The sequence below is a fragment of the Phoenix dactylifera genome, unplaced genomic scaffold, assembly GCF_009389715.1.
Source record: "Phoenix dactylifera cultivar Barhee BC4 unplaced genomic scaffold, palm_55x_up_171113_PBpolish2nd_filt_p 001128F, whole genome shotgun sequence".
In the NCBI taxonomy this organism is placed as follows: domain Eukaryota; kingdom Viridiplantae; phylum Streptophyta; class Magnoliopsida; order Arecales; family Arecaceae; genus Phoenix; species Phoenix dactylifera.
The window spans coordinates 23,028-40,712 of record NW_024068471.1 but is presented as its reverse complement, the minus strand read 5'-3'; the positions used below and the strand labels follow the sequence as shown (position 1 = coordinate 40,712).

At 47.5% G+C, this 17,685-nt stretch overlaps 1 protein-coding gene across 4 annotated transcripts in view; it reads left to right on the top strand.

Annotated features, from left to right (window-relative positions):
- The first annotated feature begins 2,517 nt into the window (after window positions 1-2,517).
- The window catches only part of LOC103711358 (splicing factor YJU2-like), a 21,716-nt gene continuing 6,548 nt past the window's right edge, over window positions 2,518-17,685 (top strand). For 2 of the 4 annotated variants that reach the window (XM_039121545.1, XM_039121546.1), the window contains exons 1-7: window positions 2,519-2,846; window positions 3,409-3,558; window positions 3,700-3,834; window positions 3,971-4,036; window positions 13,108-13,173; window positions 13,288-13,386; window positions 15,788-15,878. In XM_039121545.1, the coding sequence (XP_038977473.1) occupies window positions 2,649-2,846; window positions 3,409-3,558; window positions 3,700-3,834; window positions 3,971-4,036; window positions 13,108-13,173; window positions 13,288-13,386; window positions 15,788-15,878 (805 nt within the window). In that variant the 5' untranslated portion in view covers window positions 2,519-2,648. Of the gene's footprint in view, window positions 2,847-3,408; window positions 3,559-3,699; window positions 3,835-3,970; window positions 4,037-13,107; window positions 13,174-13,287; window positions 13,387-15,787; window positions 15,879-17,685 lie in introns of all 4 variants that reach the window. The other 2 variants (XM_039121544.1, XM_039121547.1) reach the window with 2 other exon arrangements.

The following is a 17,685-nucleotide window of genomic DNA, read 5'->3' as shown; positions in this document are numbered from 1 at the left end:
TTTCTTTCTTTTTTTTTGTGCAATCTTTTAATTTTTCTTTCATGCAAAATATGAAACTTTCTTTCATGCAATTTATGTTCCAGGTTTCAATCTTCTTAGCACTATTTTCATCCATTTTAATTTATGCCAAAACTCTTCTTTGATTAATTATGCTTTTCGAATCTGAGTACCTTTCTTTTAGTTAGTTTCAATTAGAAAATCATATCAACATCCCTGACATAATGTTTTTCTTTCGTTATTCAAAAATCGCTTTTGAATCTAAGTGAACGTTTTTATTTTTAAGCAACTCCAACCGCCTCCCTGTGGATCGACCTCTTACAACCGCTATTCTTCGAGTAGGAAACGTAAGAGCAGAATTAAATTAAACTTTGTTTGTCGGTTCTAACAACGATCTGTTTAGCGTATTTTTAGGTAAACAGGAATTGGACGAACACCGCTCTAGCAAAAAAAAAAAAAAGAGAGAGAGAGAGAGATACGACATTGTAGCGAAAGACTGCCACTATGTTGAAAGAACTTCTCCTTGAGCTTGATAAGTCTTCTTTTTAGTTAGAATCCAGTACAACCAAGATACGTTGGCACAAAGAAATAGGTTAGGCTGATGGATGCATATATAGGTCTGTCTGGTTGCAAGAGATTACAACTACAGTTAACTATTAATATTTGACCGCATTACTAGTTGATGCTAATCAAAGTGTGGCCTTCTGGTTGACTGCAACCATGATAGCAACATCACATGTTTCAAGCCTTACATGTGGTCTCAGATTTTGGCCGCCAAGTGCAATTTTTTCTTATGAAATTCCAGGGACACATGTTGTAGTCCTAGGCTGTCACAGGAACATCTAGGTGTAGTTCATCGCATACAATTTGATATTGCGCCTTTGGTTACCCCTATATGTCAATTCTTGTAAAGAACTCTTAACTCCTGAGATTGAAACTTGCACCATTGTTGCAATCTAAATTGCTTAAACCTTAGGCTAGAGAGAGGCTCTGATAAGTTATACTTGGTTTGAAAAAGGTTAGGAATTTTTTAAATATTATCTTCCAATCTCAAAAGGCATAAATAATTTTAGGATAAAAAGATGGATCTCAGTTTGTGTTCCTATAGAACATTTCTATTCCATGGAAGAATTGCCTGGTCCATTTGTGTCTCCATGAAATGATACATAGTAATATAGTGCAATTGAACATGCTGAGGTTATTATTTTGGTTAACAAGGCAAAAGTAGCGCTATACTGCCCAACATATTAATTGCTAAAAAACTGGAGCTTTTGGTTATTTCAAAATAGAAGTAGGGATAAGAAGATTGGAAAACTCTTAGATAAATGTCCTATATAACCAATTTGCCTTACAAAATACCTATTACTCACAAATTATCCGCCCTTTAACAATTTTTCTTATTTCCAAACCAACTAAGCGGCAAATTGATTCTAGGTTCTTAATTTAGCTTGCATTTCGCACATACTTGCATAGACCAGATTCCTCAAACTATAGCATGTAAGGAGTCTTTCACATTTCACATTTTGACTATATTATTAAAAGACACCTGATTTTTAGATGATCCCATGCTCTTGAAACTATTATTTATTTATATGATTTATTTTAGAATAATTATTTAATATTTATATGTGATTGGCTTATTATTTTTGATCTCTTTGATCCAGTTTGGACTCTGCTATTTTATTTTTTTCAAAACCTAAGGCTCATCTTCTACCAAAAAATAAAAATCTTACAAAAAAATAAAAACAAAGTCTCGTAATGCAATTTATTTTTCTTTGGTGTTTGTCTTCTTTCTAAGTCATGTGCTTTGCGCATGCATATTATAAATTACTATATAATACAAATGTTTGGGATTTTGATTTCATGCAAATATTTTGACTCCCTGTAGGATTTTTTGGGAAAATTCAGTAGAATTAAGCTAGATTTTTTATAGAAATTGGACATGTTAGTCTACTCAGCCGGTTTTTTTTCCTAAAAGTCCATTCTAGTTTTGGCCTAAATCCGATCATTGAGCGTATTAGACTGCAAGATAAGAAAAAAATATATGGAGATTTTTTTTTCCCTATAGGATTTAGGCTAAGGAAGAATTGTGTTGATATAGATTTTATTTAACTAGGCTGTATAATCTATGATCTTATAGGAAATTCCATTCAATTCTATTAGATTTTCTAAATAGATCCTTATTAGGATTATAAAACTATCACTTCATAGTTTTTTTTTTTTTTTTTGTTGGTTCATTGGTGTATCTGTATCTATGGTCGTTACAAAACTATCCTTTCATATACGGTTCTCGTTGTATTGTATTTGTTCGTCTCTGTGTCAGATGCTACTAATGGGAACTCTAAGCGTATAGCTGAATGAGGGGTCACATCCTTGACCGACCCGCAGTGCACCGAAGAAGATCCGATATTTGTCCCGACTCGGAGTCGGGTTACGAAGACTGGGTCGGATTGGATTGGATTTGATTTATCAAAATCCGACCCGATTACACGGCTGTCTAATCTTTCTCGACGAACCACCGACCCAGAACCCAGCCTTTCCTCCCTTCTCGGCCTTGCTCGGATCAAAACTCGTGGGTTTTCCGAAAGCTATTCCTGGAATTAGGGTTCCGGCGTTGATCCGGCGGAGGGAGAGAGGGGGAGAAGGAGAGGATGGGAGAGCGCAAGGTGTTGAACAAATACTACCCGCCGGACTTTGATCCGGCGAAGATCCCACGGCGGCGGCAGCCTAAGAACCAACAGATCAAGGTTCGTATGATGCTTCACATGAGCATCCGCTGCAACACCTGTGGCACCTACATCTACAAGGGCACCAAGTTCAATTCCCGCAAAGAAGATGTCATCGGAGATGTAATCCCCTTCTATCCCTTCTCATGTGTTTCCCTTCCTCCTCTTCTTCTTCTTCTTTTTGTTCTTGATCGATTCGTCTCTTTCCCGCAGCTTCGTTCCATCGTTGTTCGTTTCCTTCTATTCTTTTTCAGTTGATTTCTTTCTTTTTTTTTGTTGTAACCTGTTAATTGAAGGTTTAGATTTCGCCGAGTTTTCCACGCAGTTTGAGTTATCTATTCATGGTCCCCTATCGTATTTGCATTATTTTATCTGTTTGATTGGTGAGATTCCTTTAGTTTGTTTGATATGCTGTAGAAAGGGTAAAATTATATTTAAAGTTTACCTGGAATTTGAGATTTATCTTAGCTGGGTCGAGATCCCTATACTCTGATATTGTAATTTCATAGATTTTGAGGTACAAGGTAACCTGAAGGTCATAAATTATCTTCAGATTAACATTATCGATGGTATTAAATTTCAGGAATTCTTTATTTGGTTAATGTTTGGTTGAAAAGTTAAATTTGATTGCGCATTTGATGAGGAACTGAGATTGATGTTTGGAATTTTGATTGGCATCCTGCAGACGTATCTGGGAATTCAGATTTTTCGGTTCTACTTCAAATGCACCAGATGCTCGGCTGAAATTGCATTCAAAACAGATCCTCAGAATTCGGACTATGTTGTTGAATCCGGAGCATCCCGAAATTTTGAGCCTTGGCGGGAAGAGGACGAAGTGAGTGATTTACATAATGCTCCGTAGCATGTTATATTGCTGGGTTTGACTAGTACATGTTCTGGGGTATTCTTGATCTTTGATATTTTTGCAATAGAATTGTGGTTTCAATTCCAATATCTTATGTTGTGCTTTCATCAGGCAGTAGAAAAAGAGAAGAAGAAAAGAGCTGCTGAAGAGATGGGGGATGCGATGAAGTCACTGGAAAACAGAGCAGTGGATTCAAAGAGAGATATGGACATACTTGCAGCACTAGAAGAAATGAGGTCTATGGAGGTATAAATTGGACTCTATCCCCAAATTTCCTCAGACTTTTATAGTTACTGGTGACATCAATACGACCAGGGGTTCAGGATAGTTTGTGATTCTGTACTATTATCATGCTGACAGATTCTTTTTTGCTGTTCTCCAGTCAAGACATGCAACTGTGAGTGTCGATATGATGCTAGAGACTCTAAAGCGTTCAGCCTACGACAAGGTAAGATTTTGGTTACTTTCCTTTCTCACTCCCCCTTGTGAACTTTTCATTCCTAAAGAATGATTGAGTATGTGGTCATTTCAGTGAAGCATTAACAACAGTACCATGAGCATGGCCCCTATTGCCTTTATTCTCTATACGACGTTTTCTCTTTCTTCTAGAATACGCTTGAGGAGGGATGGTTATGTTGTTAAATGATTAAGTTTCAATACAGTTCATATGGGTCGGTATGGAATGGTACAAAATCTGTACCGACCCCAACTTGAGTTTCGTATCGGTTTCCACCTGTACAGGACGTGCCATACAGTACTGGGTGGTATGGTAGACCATGCTCTGTTTAAATATTATCAAGATCATATCCGAAGGAAGGTTTTTACAGTGACCTGTCTTGACAACTTGTAGTACAATGATTTTAGGTATCCGATACTTGACTAGTGACCTTGGTGTAACATTAGTTTGGGCTGATCTTAATTAGTGTTATATTTTAAGGGAAGAAAGATATAAAGGTCACAAAATAGGGAGTTTGGGTTTTGATAAGATTATCATATGTGAATGGCATGCGTATTTGAAATTTTTTTAAGAATGGAAAAAACTAAAGAGGAGATACAGAAAGTGTATAACTCATTATACATTACTAATAAAGTGTGATAATAGTAAGACCTTTATTAGGTATTGTTACGGGGGAACTTAGCCACCATGCCCCACGTGACCGGCACGCGCGCCCAGAAAGACTACGGCTGCCCCTTGATCCAGCAATCCGACCTCGGGTCGGATATCTTCGGCTCCGCAGCCCAACCCCGAGTCGGCTGCCCCTTGGTCCAGCAATCCGACCTCGGGTCGGATATCTTCGGCTCCGCAGCCCGACCCCGAGTCGGCTGCCCCTTGGTCCAGCAATCCGACCTCGGGTCGGATATCTTCGGCTCCGCAGCCCGACCCCGAGTCGGGTGCCCCTTGGTTCAGCAATCCGACCTCGGGTCGGATATCTTCGGCTCCGCAGCCCGACCCCGGGTCGGCTGCCCCTTGATCCAGCAATCCGACCTCGGGTCGGATATCTTCGGCTCCGCAGCCCGACCCCGAGTCGGGTGCCCCTTGATCCAGCAATCCGACCCCAAGTCGGCAATCTCTTGACAACAACAGACTGTTCCCCTGAGGCACGCCGCGGCCCCCTGCTCCACTACTCCCTGCAACGGCCGTATCCGGCGCTGCCCCACGATCCCCTGTAACAGCCGTACAAAGCGGAGCTCCACTACGCCCTGCCATGGCCGTACCCAGCGCTGCCCCACGACGCCCTGTAACGACCATGTCAGTGGCAACCCCATCGTGCCACACGATGACCAATCCCCAGAAAAACCCCCCAGCCTGATATATATGCGGCTGGGGGGGGAAGGGGGAGGGTAAGCAAGATTTTTCAGAGTATTATCTTACCTGCTACCTCTTCTTCTCCTTCGATCTTCCCTAACTTGATCGTCGGAGGGCCCCCACCACCCCGGTGGTGGTGCGAGGCTTGCTTGCAGGTTTTCCGGCGGAAGGTGGAGCGCAATCGAAGTAATTCCAAGGGAACCCCGTTCACACCGCTGTGCCAATCGTTCTCGGTTTGGACCCCCAGCAACAGTTGGCGCTAGAGGAAGGGCACCGGATCTCAGAGCGATCGTAATCGCACGGCGAGGTGGTCGTGGAGCTTCCAATGCTTCCGGTCGCGGGGCCTCTCGCGCCTCTGGCCGGGAGGCCGCTGCATCTCCAACACACTCTCAGCAACACTCCACCGCCCCACCGCCCATTCAGACGGTCGAAGCCGCCCAGTTCGACCAGCTAACCCAGCAGGTTCGCACCCTCGCAGAGGCGGTGCAGAATCTGCGGGGTGCGATGTCCCGGGCGCCGCAGCGGGCTCAGGAGCCGCCGCTGCCTGAGCGTTCGCCTGTCCTCCTCAACCCGCGCTCCTTCCTCTCCCATGGGGAGGAACGCCGGCGCGAGGAGGATTCTCGAGCACGCTCCATTCTGCCGGGACCTTCCCACCGGAGCTGCGCGGGGTACGAGAGGCGGGCCCGGGCGCGTTTCCAGACCCCCCAGTCCTCGAGGAACCCGCGCTCCAGTCGGTCCCCCTCTCGCCGCTCCTTGTCTCCCACCCACCGGTCGCGCTCCCTGGACCGGCGGGTGGACGATCTCCACCGACAACTCCAGGTCCTGAAGGGCCATTCTAAAGATTCCTTCGCCGACTTAGAGATCTCCTCCCAGCCGGCGCTTGCCTCGAGGATCCTGCGGACCCCGAATCCGCCGGGGTTCAAAATGCCGGCGATCGAGCCCTATGACGGGGCGGCGGACCCGCGGGATCACGTCGAGAGTTTCAGGACCCTTATGCTCCTCCACGGAGCATCAGATCCCCTTCTCTGCAAGGCTTTCCTGGCAACCCTCCGTGGCCCGGCGAGGGCGTGGTTCGCCGGGCTGGAGGCTGACTCAATCCGGTCCTTCGACCAGTTCACCCGCCTCTTCATCACTCATTTCGCCGTCAGTAGCCGGCGGCGACTGGTCTCCGACTCCCTCTTTGATGTCCGGCAAAACGAGGGAGAAAGCCTGCGGGATTATCTTACCCGCTTCAACAGGGCTACGCTGGAGGTCCGGAACCTGAGTCAGGAGGTAGCTCTTTCAGCCCTGAAGCGTGGCTTCCGGAAGGGCAGACTCACCTTCTCCCTGGACAAACGCCTGCCGCGGAGCTTCCCAGAGCTGTTGTCCCGGGCGAACCAGTATGCGGACGCCGAGGAGTCGGCCGCCCACCGGAGCAAGGAGGCCGTCGAGATCCCTCCAAAGCTTGGGAAGAAAAGGCGGAAAGAGGCACGCCAGAGGAGGAGCCCGACGCCCCAGCGTCGGCGCAGAAGCCCGTCGCCGGCGAAGAACCACGGCGCCCCACGCCCTCGTTCTCCGCCCCGACGTTTCAACCGGTACACCCCTCTCCTGACTCCCCGGGCCCAGATCCTTATGGAGATCAAGGGGCGGGAGGACCTCCCGGCCCCGAGACAGATGCGGAGGATACCTGGGAAGAGGCCCTCCCGGGCGTACTGTGAGTACCACCGAGACCACGGCCACGACACAGAGGACTGCTTCCAGCTTCGGGACGAGATCGAGGCTCTCATCCGTCGGGGGCGTCTCGGTCGATATGTGAGCGACCGACGTCCCCCCGCAGACCCGCGTCCGGCCGACCCGGCTCCTCCGGAGCCTCGAGAGCAGAATCGACCCGTTGCGGGCGTGATCCACACTATCACTGGGGGCTGCCCCCGGCCCGTGAGGAACGCAGGGGGCTCGACGGAGACGTCAGGTGCGGCCGTCGCAAAGAGGCAGAGGGTCGGCAATGTAATCACCTTTTGTGATGAGGATGTAAAGGGGGTTCAGACCCCCCACGATGACGCCATGGTAATCTCCCTCACTATGGCAAACTATGATGTAAGGCGTGTTCTTGTGGATAGTGGAAGCTCAGCTGATAGCCTTCCAAAAGATGGGCTTGTCCAGACAATTGTTGCACAAAATATCCACCCCCTCATAGGATTCACCGGTGACGCTGTCCCGGCGGAAGGTGTCGTTGAGCTGCCTGTGACTGCGGGCGTCGCACCCGCAGAAGCCACGGTGCGACTCGGGTTCTTGGTCGTCCATGTTCCCTCGGCCTACAACGCTATCCTCGGACGACCCGGACTGAACGCCCTTCGCGCGATGGTCTCTACGTACCACTTGCTCATGCGGTTCCCCACGGCAGTCGGGATCGGGGAGGTCCGAGGCGACCAACCGACCGCACGGCAATGTTTCCTAGCGACCCTCAAAGGGAAGAAGCCCGCAGAAGCTCTAAGCGTCGAGTCCCTTGATGCCAGAGACGAGGTGGCCTTGCGGCAGGGGGAGCCGGCCGAGGGTGTGGTCGAAGTTCCCCTCGAGGAAGGCCGCCGAGACCGGGTGGTCCGGGTCGGCGCCAATCTCGACCCGGGAGCTCGGGCCCGATTGGTGGAATTCCTCCGAGCCAATGCCGATGTATTTGCCTGGTCGGCGGCTGATGTACCTGGGATCGACCCGGAGGTCATTTCTCACGCCCTCAACGTCGACCCGACCCACCGGCCAGTGAAGCAGAAGAAGAGACACTGTGCCCCGGATCGGATCCGGGTGGTCGACCAGGAGGTAGACAAACTCTTGGAGGCAGGATTCATAAGGGAGGTGAGTTACCCCGAGCGGCTGGCAAATGTTGTACTGGTCCGGAAGGCGAGCGGGAAGTGGAGGATGTGCGTCGACTATACCGACCTGAACAAGGCGTGCCCTAAGGATAGCTTCCCGCTTCCGCGGATAGACCAACTGGTCGACGCGACTTCCGGATATCAGCTGCTGTCTTTCATGGACGCCTTCTCCGGTTACAACCAGATAATGATGGCCCCACAGGACGAGGAGAAAACTGCCTTTATAACAGACCGGGGGCTGTACTGCTACAAGGTAATGCCCTTCGGTCTGAAGAACGCTGGCGCCACTTACCAGCGCCTTGTCAACAAAATCTTCAAAGAGCAAATCGGCCGGAACATGGAGGTGTACGTGGACGATATGCTGGTGAAGAGCCGCCAGGCAGACCAGCACATCGTGGATCTGGAGGAGACTTTCACCACCTTGCGGAAGTTTCGCATGAAGCTGAACCCAGCGAAGTGCGCCTTCGGCGCTTCGGCCGGGAGGTTCCTCGGTTTCATTGTCAATCAGCGGGGTATCGAAGCCAACTCGGACAAAATCAAGGCTATCCAAAGTATGTCCCCTCCGACCAAAGTGAAGGAGGTTCAGGAGCTCGCTGGAAGGGTCGCCGCGCTCGGACGATTTGTGGCAAAATCGGCCGAACGCTGCCAACCATTCTTCAAGGTGTTAAAACGCCCGAAAGACTTCCTCTGGACGGCCGAATGTCAAGCAGCGTTCGACCAGCTCAAGGAATACCTGGCGTCTCCTCCCCTGCTATCCAAGCCGCAGGAAGGGGAGATGCTCTACCTCTATCTGGCGGTCTCCCCAACCGCGGTCAGTGCGGTGCTGGTTCGGGAAGAGGCAAAGCTCCAGAAGCCTGTGTACTACATCAGCCGGGTCCTACGGGACGCCGAGACGCGGTATACGAAGGCTGAAAGGATCGCCTTCGCGCTGCTGACTGCGACCAGGAGGCTCCGTCCCTATTTCCAGGCCCATTCTGTCACCCTCTTAACTGATCAACCGTTACGACAGATCCTCAGCAACCCCGAGAATGCGGGACGGCTGGTAAAGTGGGCAGTAGAACTCGGTGAGCTCGACATCCGCTACCAGCCTCGACCCGCCATCAAGGCCCAGGTGCTCGTGGACTTCCTCGCTGAGTGCACGGTGCAGGAGGCGGAGCCTAGACCGTCGGAAACGCCCAGCCTCGACCTCCTGATCTGGACGCTTCACATCGATGGGTCGTCGAACCCCGAGGGTGGAGGAGCCGAGCTGGTCCTTACCAGTCCTGATGGAGTGATAGCCGAGTATGCCTTGAGGTTTGGATTTCCAGTGACCAACAACGAGGCGGAGTACGAGGCCCTAGTCGCGGGACTCAAACTCACCGGGGAGCTCGGCATCCGGCGATTGAAGGTTTTCACCGACTCCCAGCTGGTGGTCGGGCAGGTCCGTGGGGAGTTCGAGGCCCGGATCCCGACCATGCAGAACTACGTCCGGAAGGTGCAAGCACTCATTCCCGACCTCGGCAGCATCGACCTCCAGCAGGTCCCCAGAAGCGAAAATGCCAGGGCCGACAGGTTGTCCCGCTTGGTGGGCGCAGAGGCGCACAACTTGTCGAGGGCAATCTACCTGGAGAACCTGGATGCCCCGAGCATCGGCGAGGCTGGAGCGGTGATGGCGATTGATCCGGAGCCGTCTTGGATGGACCCGCTCGTCGCTTACCTCGCCGAAGGGATCCTCCCTGAAGACGAAGATCAAGCTCGGCGACTTGGCAGGCTCCACCGCACCTACGCTTATATTTATAGCCAAACTGTGGCCCCCCGGTCGTTCCGATACGGGTGGCTCCAATAAATGCGGGCACATCGAATCCGGAGCCGTTCCGGCTCTCGAGGCTTATCCCCCCACGATCTCCTAAGCGTCGTTCTCCTTAATTGTATTCTTCGTGCAGGACACTCCGGGCGGCGTGTATCCCGCGGCCTCCGTATCTTCGTATGCGCCCAGGCCGCATCCGCCTCGAAGAACGCGCGTATCGTGGCCGCTTAACTGGCACTCCTCGCAAGCAGCAACTGGCCGGTCCGATTTTCCAGGTAACGCCTCAATTAGCATTTAATGGCCTTCTGGTGTTCCCCAGGTGACACTTCGAGAGGAGGAGAAACACGGTCGCAGCTGGCCACGGAGAAACTCCGTCGAGCGGCAAGTGATAGGCGCGCGACCAACGAGCGGAATTCTCCGAGACTCGGCCCTCGGATGCCAGGCTAACCCGATGATCATCCCGGGAGCAGACTAGCCTGAAGCCCCGACCGGTCGCCTCGGCTTGCGCCAGCCTTGGTCGACCAACGAGCGGAATTCCCCGAGGCACGGCCCTCGGATGCCAGGCTAACCCGATGATCATCCCGGGAGCAGACTAGCCTGAAGCCCCGACCGGTCGCCTCGGCTTGCGCCAGCCTTGGCCGACCAATGAGCGGAATTCTCCGAGGCTCGGCCCTCGGATGCCAGGCTAACCCGATGATCATCCCGGGAGCAGACTAGCCTGAAGCCTCGACCGGTCGCCTCGGCTTGCGCCAGCCTTGGCCGACCAACGAGCGGAATTCCCCGAGGCTCGGCCCTCGGATGCCAGGCTAACCCGATGATCATCCCGGAAGCAGACTAGCCTGAAGCCCCGACCGGTCGCCTCGGCTTGCGCTAGCCTTGGCCGACCAGCGGAAGAATTTCCTGAGAACCTTCAAGAGTCAGGAGTCGGCGAGGCGCCGGAGGAACTTCAAGAGTCAGGAGTCGGCGAGACGCTACTAAGAGTTAAAAAGAGGAAGGACGAAAGTGAAATGAAGAAACACTTTGTTTGCATTAACTTTCGTTGCATCAGGGCCGAGACCCATACAACATGGCAAAACGCCAACATACAAAGAAAAGAACAAAGAAAAGTACAGAGAGTCAGCTTGGAGGAACCCCTGGGTCTGGAACGGCGAGCACGTCCGCGAAGGGAAGGGAGAACGGCTCCGAGAGCGTCAAAGGAGGAGCGAACGAACAGTCCGACGGCAACGACAGCAGCACGAGGGAGAAACTCGAGGATGCCTGTGAAAAGAAAGGCGGACGGGGGAGGGCCCCCGGTTAAATAGGCGGAAAGGCGGGTGACGCCTCGGTGACGCCAGAGGACGCCTGGCTGCCGAAGGATCGTTCGTGCCCCAAAGGCGAATCGACGCCATTAAGGAAGGATGTCCGCCGAAATCCGCAGACCGCCAGATCAGCGACAACCGCCATACGCCATAAAGAAGGTGGGGAGCTCGGAGCGCGCGCGCCTTTCCGAGGGATGGCGGCAATCTCGAAGCGTCACTCCCTTCGCCCGTTCCCCTCCTGGTTCCAGGCTCGGAAGTGGGGGGCTACTGTTACGGGGGAACTTAGCCACCATGCCCCACGTGACCGGCACGCGCGCCCAGGAAGACTACGGCTGCCCCTTGATCCAGCAATCCGACCTCGGGTCGGATATCTTCGGCTCCGCAGCCCAACCCCGAGTCGGCTGCCCCTTGGTCCAGCAATCCGACCTCGGGTCGGATATCTTCGGCTCCGCAGCCCGACCCCGAGTCGGCTGCCCCTTGGTCCAGCAATCCGACCTCGGGTCGGATATCTTCGGCTCCGCAGCCCGACCCCGAGTCGGGTGCCCCTTGGTCCAGCAATCCGACCTCGGGTCGGATATCTTCGGCTCCGCAGCCCGACCCCGGGTCGGCTGCCCCTTGATCCAGCAATCCGACCTCGGGTCGGATATCTTCGGCTCCGCAGCCCGACCCCGAGTCGGGTGCCCCTTGATCCAGCAATCCGACCCCAAGTCGGCAATCTCTTGACAACAACAGACTGTTCCCCTGAGGCACGCCGCGGCCCCCTGCTCCACTACTCCCTGCAACGGCCGTATCCGGCGCTGCCCCACGATCTCCTGTAACAGCCGTACAAAGCGGAGCTCCACTACGCCCTGCCATGGCCGTACCCAGCGCTGCCCCACGACGCCCTGTAACGACCATGTCAGTGGCAACCCCATCGTGCCACACGATGACCAATCCCCAGAAAAACCTCCCAGCCTGATATATATGCGGCTGGGGGGGGGAAGGGGGAGGGTAAGCAAGATTTTCCAGAGTATTATCTTACCTGCTACCTCTTCTTCTCCTTCGATCTCCCCTAACTTGATCGTCGGAGGGCCCCCACCACCCCGGTGGTGGTGCGAGGCTTGCTTGCAGGTTTTCCGGCGGAAGGTGGAGCGCAACCGAAGTAATTCCAAGGGAACCCCGTTCACACCGCTGTGCCAATCGTTCTCGGTTTGGACCCCCAGCAACAGGTATGTTAGAAGAGTGAGAAGGGTTTTCCCCCAAAAAAAGAGTAGACCAAGTGGGAAAGGGAAATAGTTTTCTTCAATCATTTTCCATATTGAGGGTTTAAATATATTCATGATAAGTATGTGAACTTCTTTTGAGCATGCAACTTACCGGCCATCAATAATTAATTTAGAAAATAATTTAAAAATAAAATTGGTGAAGATTATGGGTAAAAAGGAGAAAACAATGTAAACGCAAGATATTTGAAGGCGGGCTCTAGAAGTATTATTAACCTTAACCTACAAGCCTCGTCATAACTTGTAAGTATTTAAGTCAGATTTGAGGATCAACTCAGAGATTTTTTTCTACATATCAAGACTGCTACCTGGAAATGTTGCTTTATATCAGTGAAATTTTTGTTAGGTTCTGGATAAAGAATGAGGTTATCATTTTTGTAGCAAATCTTTGGCAATTGATGCAGTGTTCTTGATTAGTGTTTGATGTGGATGGTGTAGCTTATATAACAATTGTTGTACATTCATGTATAAATCAATGTTTTTTGTTCTTAAGTCTTCTCATGAACTTTCTATGCTTTGTCAGGAGCAAAAAATTGCAGAAGAGTTAGATAAAGCAGATGAAGAACTGATCAAATCAATTGCTTTTCCTGTTAGTATTTGAGTATTCCTTTTATTTCTTTTTTGTCACTGTAATCTATTACTTTCAAAAAGTTTTGCATTAAGATTGGTGCATGAGGTGCTAATAACGAAGTACCTTTTGCAGGGTTCACAAAATTATGTCCGATGTATACAGGATGATGAAGATGAGGACTTTGGCCAGGCATCTTCCAATCCATGCAAGTTACCAGATGATAATTTAAAGGTATATTTTGGCTTTATTGATTGCTTCATTTGTAGTTTTCATTCTTTTGTCCTAAATATGCAAAATTTATATAAATTTTATTGGGGGAACATTTTAAATGTTGGAATTGGCTTTCAAAAATGGAGTGATAGACCTAGTTAAAAGAAAAATTCTTAAAATTTCTATTATCTTGCTGATTGTAAATCCTTTTCTTTATGAAGCTGGTAGTATTAGTTTTTATTTTTTGCCTTTAATTGTTATATACTTATATGACATTACATGAATTGTTGACTTCTTGATTGAAAGAAATCTGAAAGAATTTGCGAGCATTCTCCAGTGAATTCTGTGTTAGGCTTGTTATCCTTTTGTATTCTCATGCATGCCTATCAAGGCTGATCTTCCATGCTGGCATACATCATCATCTTTTAAGACCCTATGACATATGCCTTTGGCCATAAGTGTTTTCTCACTTTTTAATATTTTCTGCACATGAATGCACACAGTAAATTTGGTAGACATTTGCTCTTTTAAAGATGTAACCCCAAGGATTATGAGGGATTGCTAGTCAATAAACTGCTCGAATTTTAAATTCAGATTTGAAGGCAAATCTAAATTCTGTGCATTTTCAAAGTCTACTATCAGCAGCTATTATTAGTCAGCTTGGACCCCAGATCTGTTAAACAACAAGATTCCGCTGTTTTGCGGGGATGCTTGAGCACATAAAAGATAGAAACCAGACTGGAAGAGAGTAGAAGAGAGGAGAGAGTAAGAGAAGAATGTAAGAACAAAAGGAAAAGAGGAAAACAGGGAGCCCCGTGGTCCTCTTTTTAAATAAAATATCTCATATAAGCTGACTTCGGTAAAAAGTCTCCTCCACAGCTGGCTATGAATCCCCCATTTCATATGTTCTATCAGTCTCTTTTCCTAATCATATACGGATTCCTAAATAGTAAATAAGTCAAAACACTTAACTAAAAGCCCTACTTTATTTTGAAATTCTGAATTATGCCCCACGAGCCATGGTTATTTTTCATGCCATATAGCATATTGATATGGCGCTTGATATTGATATTAGATGTTCTAAGTTCTAACCAGTAGACCTGCTAAAACCGAAAAATGATGACTAAAAACTTAGCTGAAAAATAAAATTAATTCCAGTAACTTGAAGTTTCAAAAATCTGATCACATCAGTCGAGCATCAGTTAAGCTATGTATAAAATAATGTTACTTTATATTCCCTACAAATAGTGTTACCTTATGTTTGTCCAATCACTGTGACTCTGTGGTGGCACCTTCTTGTCTGCCTTACGTTTTGATGCATATATATCCCATATATCATTGTTGGCCTTATGATTTTTTCTATTTCACTTAGCATGCAAATATTGCGCAACATTAACATCCAGCTCCAGTTTATTCATATATAATGTCATCTATCTCTAATTAACAAAATTGAGTCATAATGAATTTGTTATTTGTTTACTGGTATATCCCAAACCTCTTTGAAACGCGTTACGCTGTACTGATCATGAGTTGAGTGTTAATGATGGTTGTTTTGCTGCAGTCAGGGTGTTCAAATCTATGTATGGCACAGTATTCGGAAGACCAAAGAAGATATACGTGATTTATCATTTGTTAATGTTTCACTTAATATTTTTTTGAAGTCTTTTAGTGTACACAAGATTTCTTGCCTTTTTCTTTTAATGTAAGGTTCAAAAGTTTTAATAAGATTAAGGATTTTGTAAACGAGAGTTCAAATGTGTCACTTGGGGCCTAACTGGTGTCTTGCGTATTAGAAGGTTTCTGATCTGATAGGATAGTCATTTCATGCATATCATGTTGACAATCAAGCTTACTGTTTAAGTTACTTGAGGTGTATTAATTAGTCTCAGTTATGCTATGAAGCAAAGTATTATTAGCAATTCAAGCCCTGGAAATGCCTGCTTGCAAAAGTTATGTTTCATGATTTTTTTTATAATTAATTAAAAGCTATATATTGTTGTTAATAATATTATAACATTCTGTTGTTCCCCTAGGGCAGCGGGATTTGAATATAAAAGTTGAATCATGTCTCAAAAATGTACTGCAGTAGAGCTTTAGAAAAGTTAGTTGTAGTTCTGTGGCACCTTTTATTGCGCATCTGGTGTCCCTGTTCCCTAATTATAGATGGGATTCATGGTGGGCCAATAGTTGTTTCTTATAAGTTCCTATATGACTATGCATTGGTGAGTGATTATATAAGTATCTTTTAAGCTTTGGCCGACAGTTGTCATTATGTAGTGTTTTTAAGTGATAATGCTTATTATCTTGCATAAACAAGTCTGGAGATTGATCAAATTTTTTCGAGACTTATATTTATGTCTGCATTCAGTTCAAATTCAACATTGTTTGTACTCTAAGCTTATGATCTTGTTATCTTCTGCAGGGGAAAAGTAATTCAGAACTCTCAAGCACAGTGGAAAAACCAACAGATTCCTTAACAAAAAGCAGTATTTTTAACAGTTCTAAAGATGGAGGTACATTTCATACAGAAATTGTGTTAACATTTAGATCCACTTGCAATATGATTATACAAATAAATGGTTATGGGTATTTATAGCAAAGCCATTTATGTCATATTGCTGCTGAATTGAAGTTTATTTTGTATTATCTATTGACATACATAAGTACATGCATGTGTATACATGCATGCTTTCATCTTGTGTTTGTGTACTTGCATGTTTGCATGCTTGTGTGTGTGCATGCTGTTCTTGCCCATGTGTTTCTGTTCTAAGCAGACGAGGATTCTGCTGTGTTTGAGTTTGTATATAGACCTTGGATTCTAGTTTTCTAACATACCCTCTTATGAAATTATGCTTCTTATATGACCTACACAACCCTACAATCATGTGCCTGCGTTTGTGCACAAATGGTGTGTTAGATGAGATAGATGGATCTTATACTCTCGTTTCAGAGTTCCTAACCACAATAGCCTAGATTGTGACTAGGGGTGCAAATGGGTCGGGTTGGGTCGGATCATGAGTGACCCCAACCCGACCCAACCAGGTTTTTTAGTCGGGTCCTAATTTTGGACCTAAACCCGATCCGATAGAAGAACGGATCAGGTCGGGTCAGGTCTACCACTACAATTTTGATCCAACGGGTCATTCGGGTCGGGTCGGATCCATGTATAACTCGGACCCAACCGAAAAAATTCGGGTCAATCTATCTATGGCTTCAAAACTTGTGTTTGCATCCTCACGAGCTACAGACCGCGGGCTCATATAATTTTACAGATTTGGGTCGGGTCAGGTCTGAATTTAGTAAACCCAGACCCAACCCGGAAAATGGAACAAGTCCAATTTTAGGACTCGACCCGGCCCCACGAGTCCTCCAAAACGGGTCGGGTTGGGTCTAAGCGGGTCGGGTCATGGGTCAACTCGATCCATTTGCAGCCTTAATCCTAACCATCAGATCATAAATGCCCTGTTGATAAAAATGGGAAAAAACTGTTGATGCTATATATATGTAACTACGGCAGTATGCATAAATGCACATAAATACATAGATATTTACCAATAGTTGCATATGGTTTTATATCAGTAGCCTTAAATTGTAATGACATTAAATGGTTTTCATTATAAGAGTTCGGACCTTGGTTCTCTGTATGCCTATGTGGTGGCTTGTAATCCATTCAGCATTGCATTGTGAACTTCTTAAGAGGCCAGATTTGTTAGGCACACATCTATATATAATTACCAAGCAAATTAGACCTGGCATGATGAGAAAAATTATATCATTTATGCTCAAAAAAAGTAATAGGAGGATAGACCTCTTTTCTTTTTCCATATCAAATTGTGTGTTCCTCTTTTTCTGATCATGTATAGATTTCTTTGTTGAATTGGTATGCTCAATGTTATACGCTGATCCGGGTCATGTAGCACCTACATGTGTCTTAACCTGCCGTGATTCCAAGCATATTTTTGCATTACTATTCATATGGATCCTACTTCCAATTTATATTCTAATCCCAAGTCTATGACTCCGGGACAATTTCTCTTAAGTTTATTTCTTGCATTGCCAACGAGTAGTTCCTTATCCTTGTCCTGTGTTCTTTTCAACTTGTATCCGAGACATCCTTCTAGTTGCACTGCCTTAGCGTGCACTTTCCACCCCAATTCAACTGTTCAGCTGGAATTTCCCATGCTGGCATGAGGTGGTCTTATCAGCATGGAAAGTGTTCAGGCCCTTCCTGGTGTCTTGAAGTATATGAGAGATTTGGTTAAGCTTTGTGAGTGCATGCAATGACATCAGAAATGAATACACACCACACCCACCCTCAGA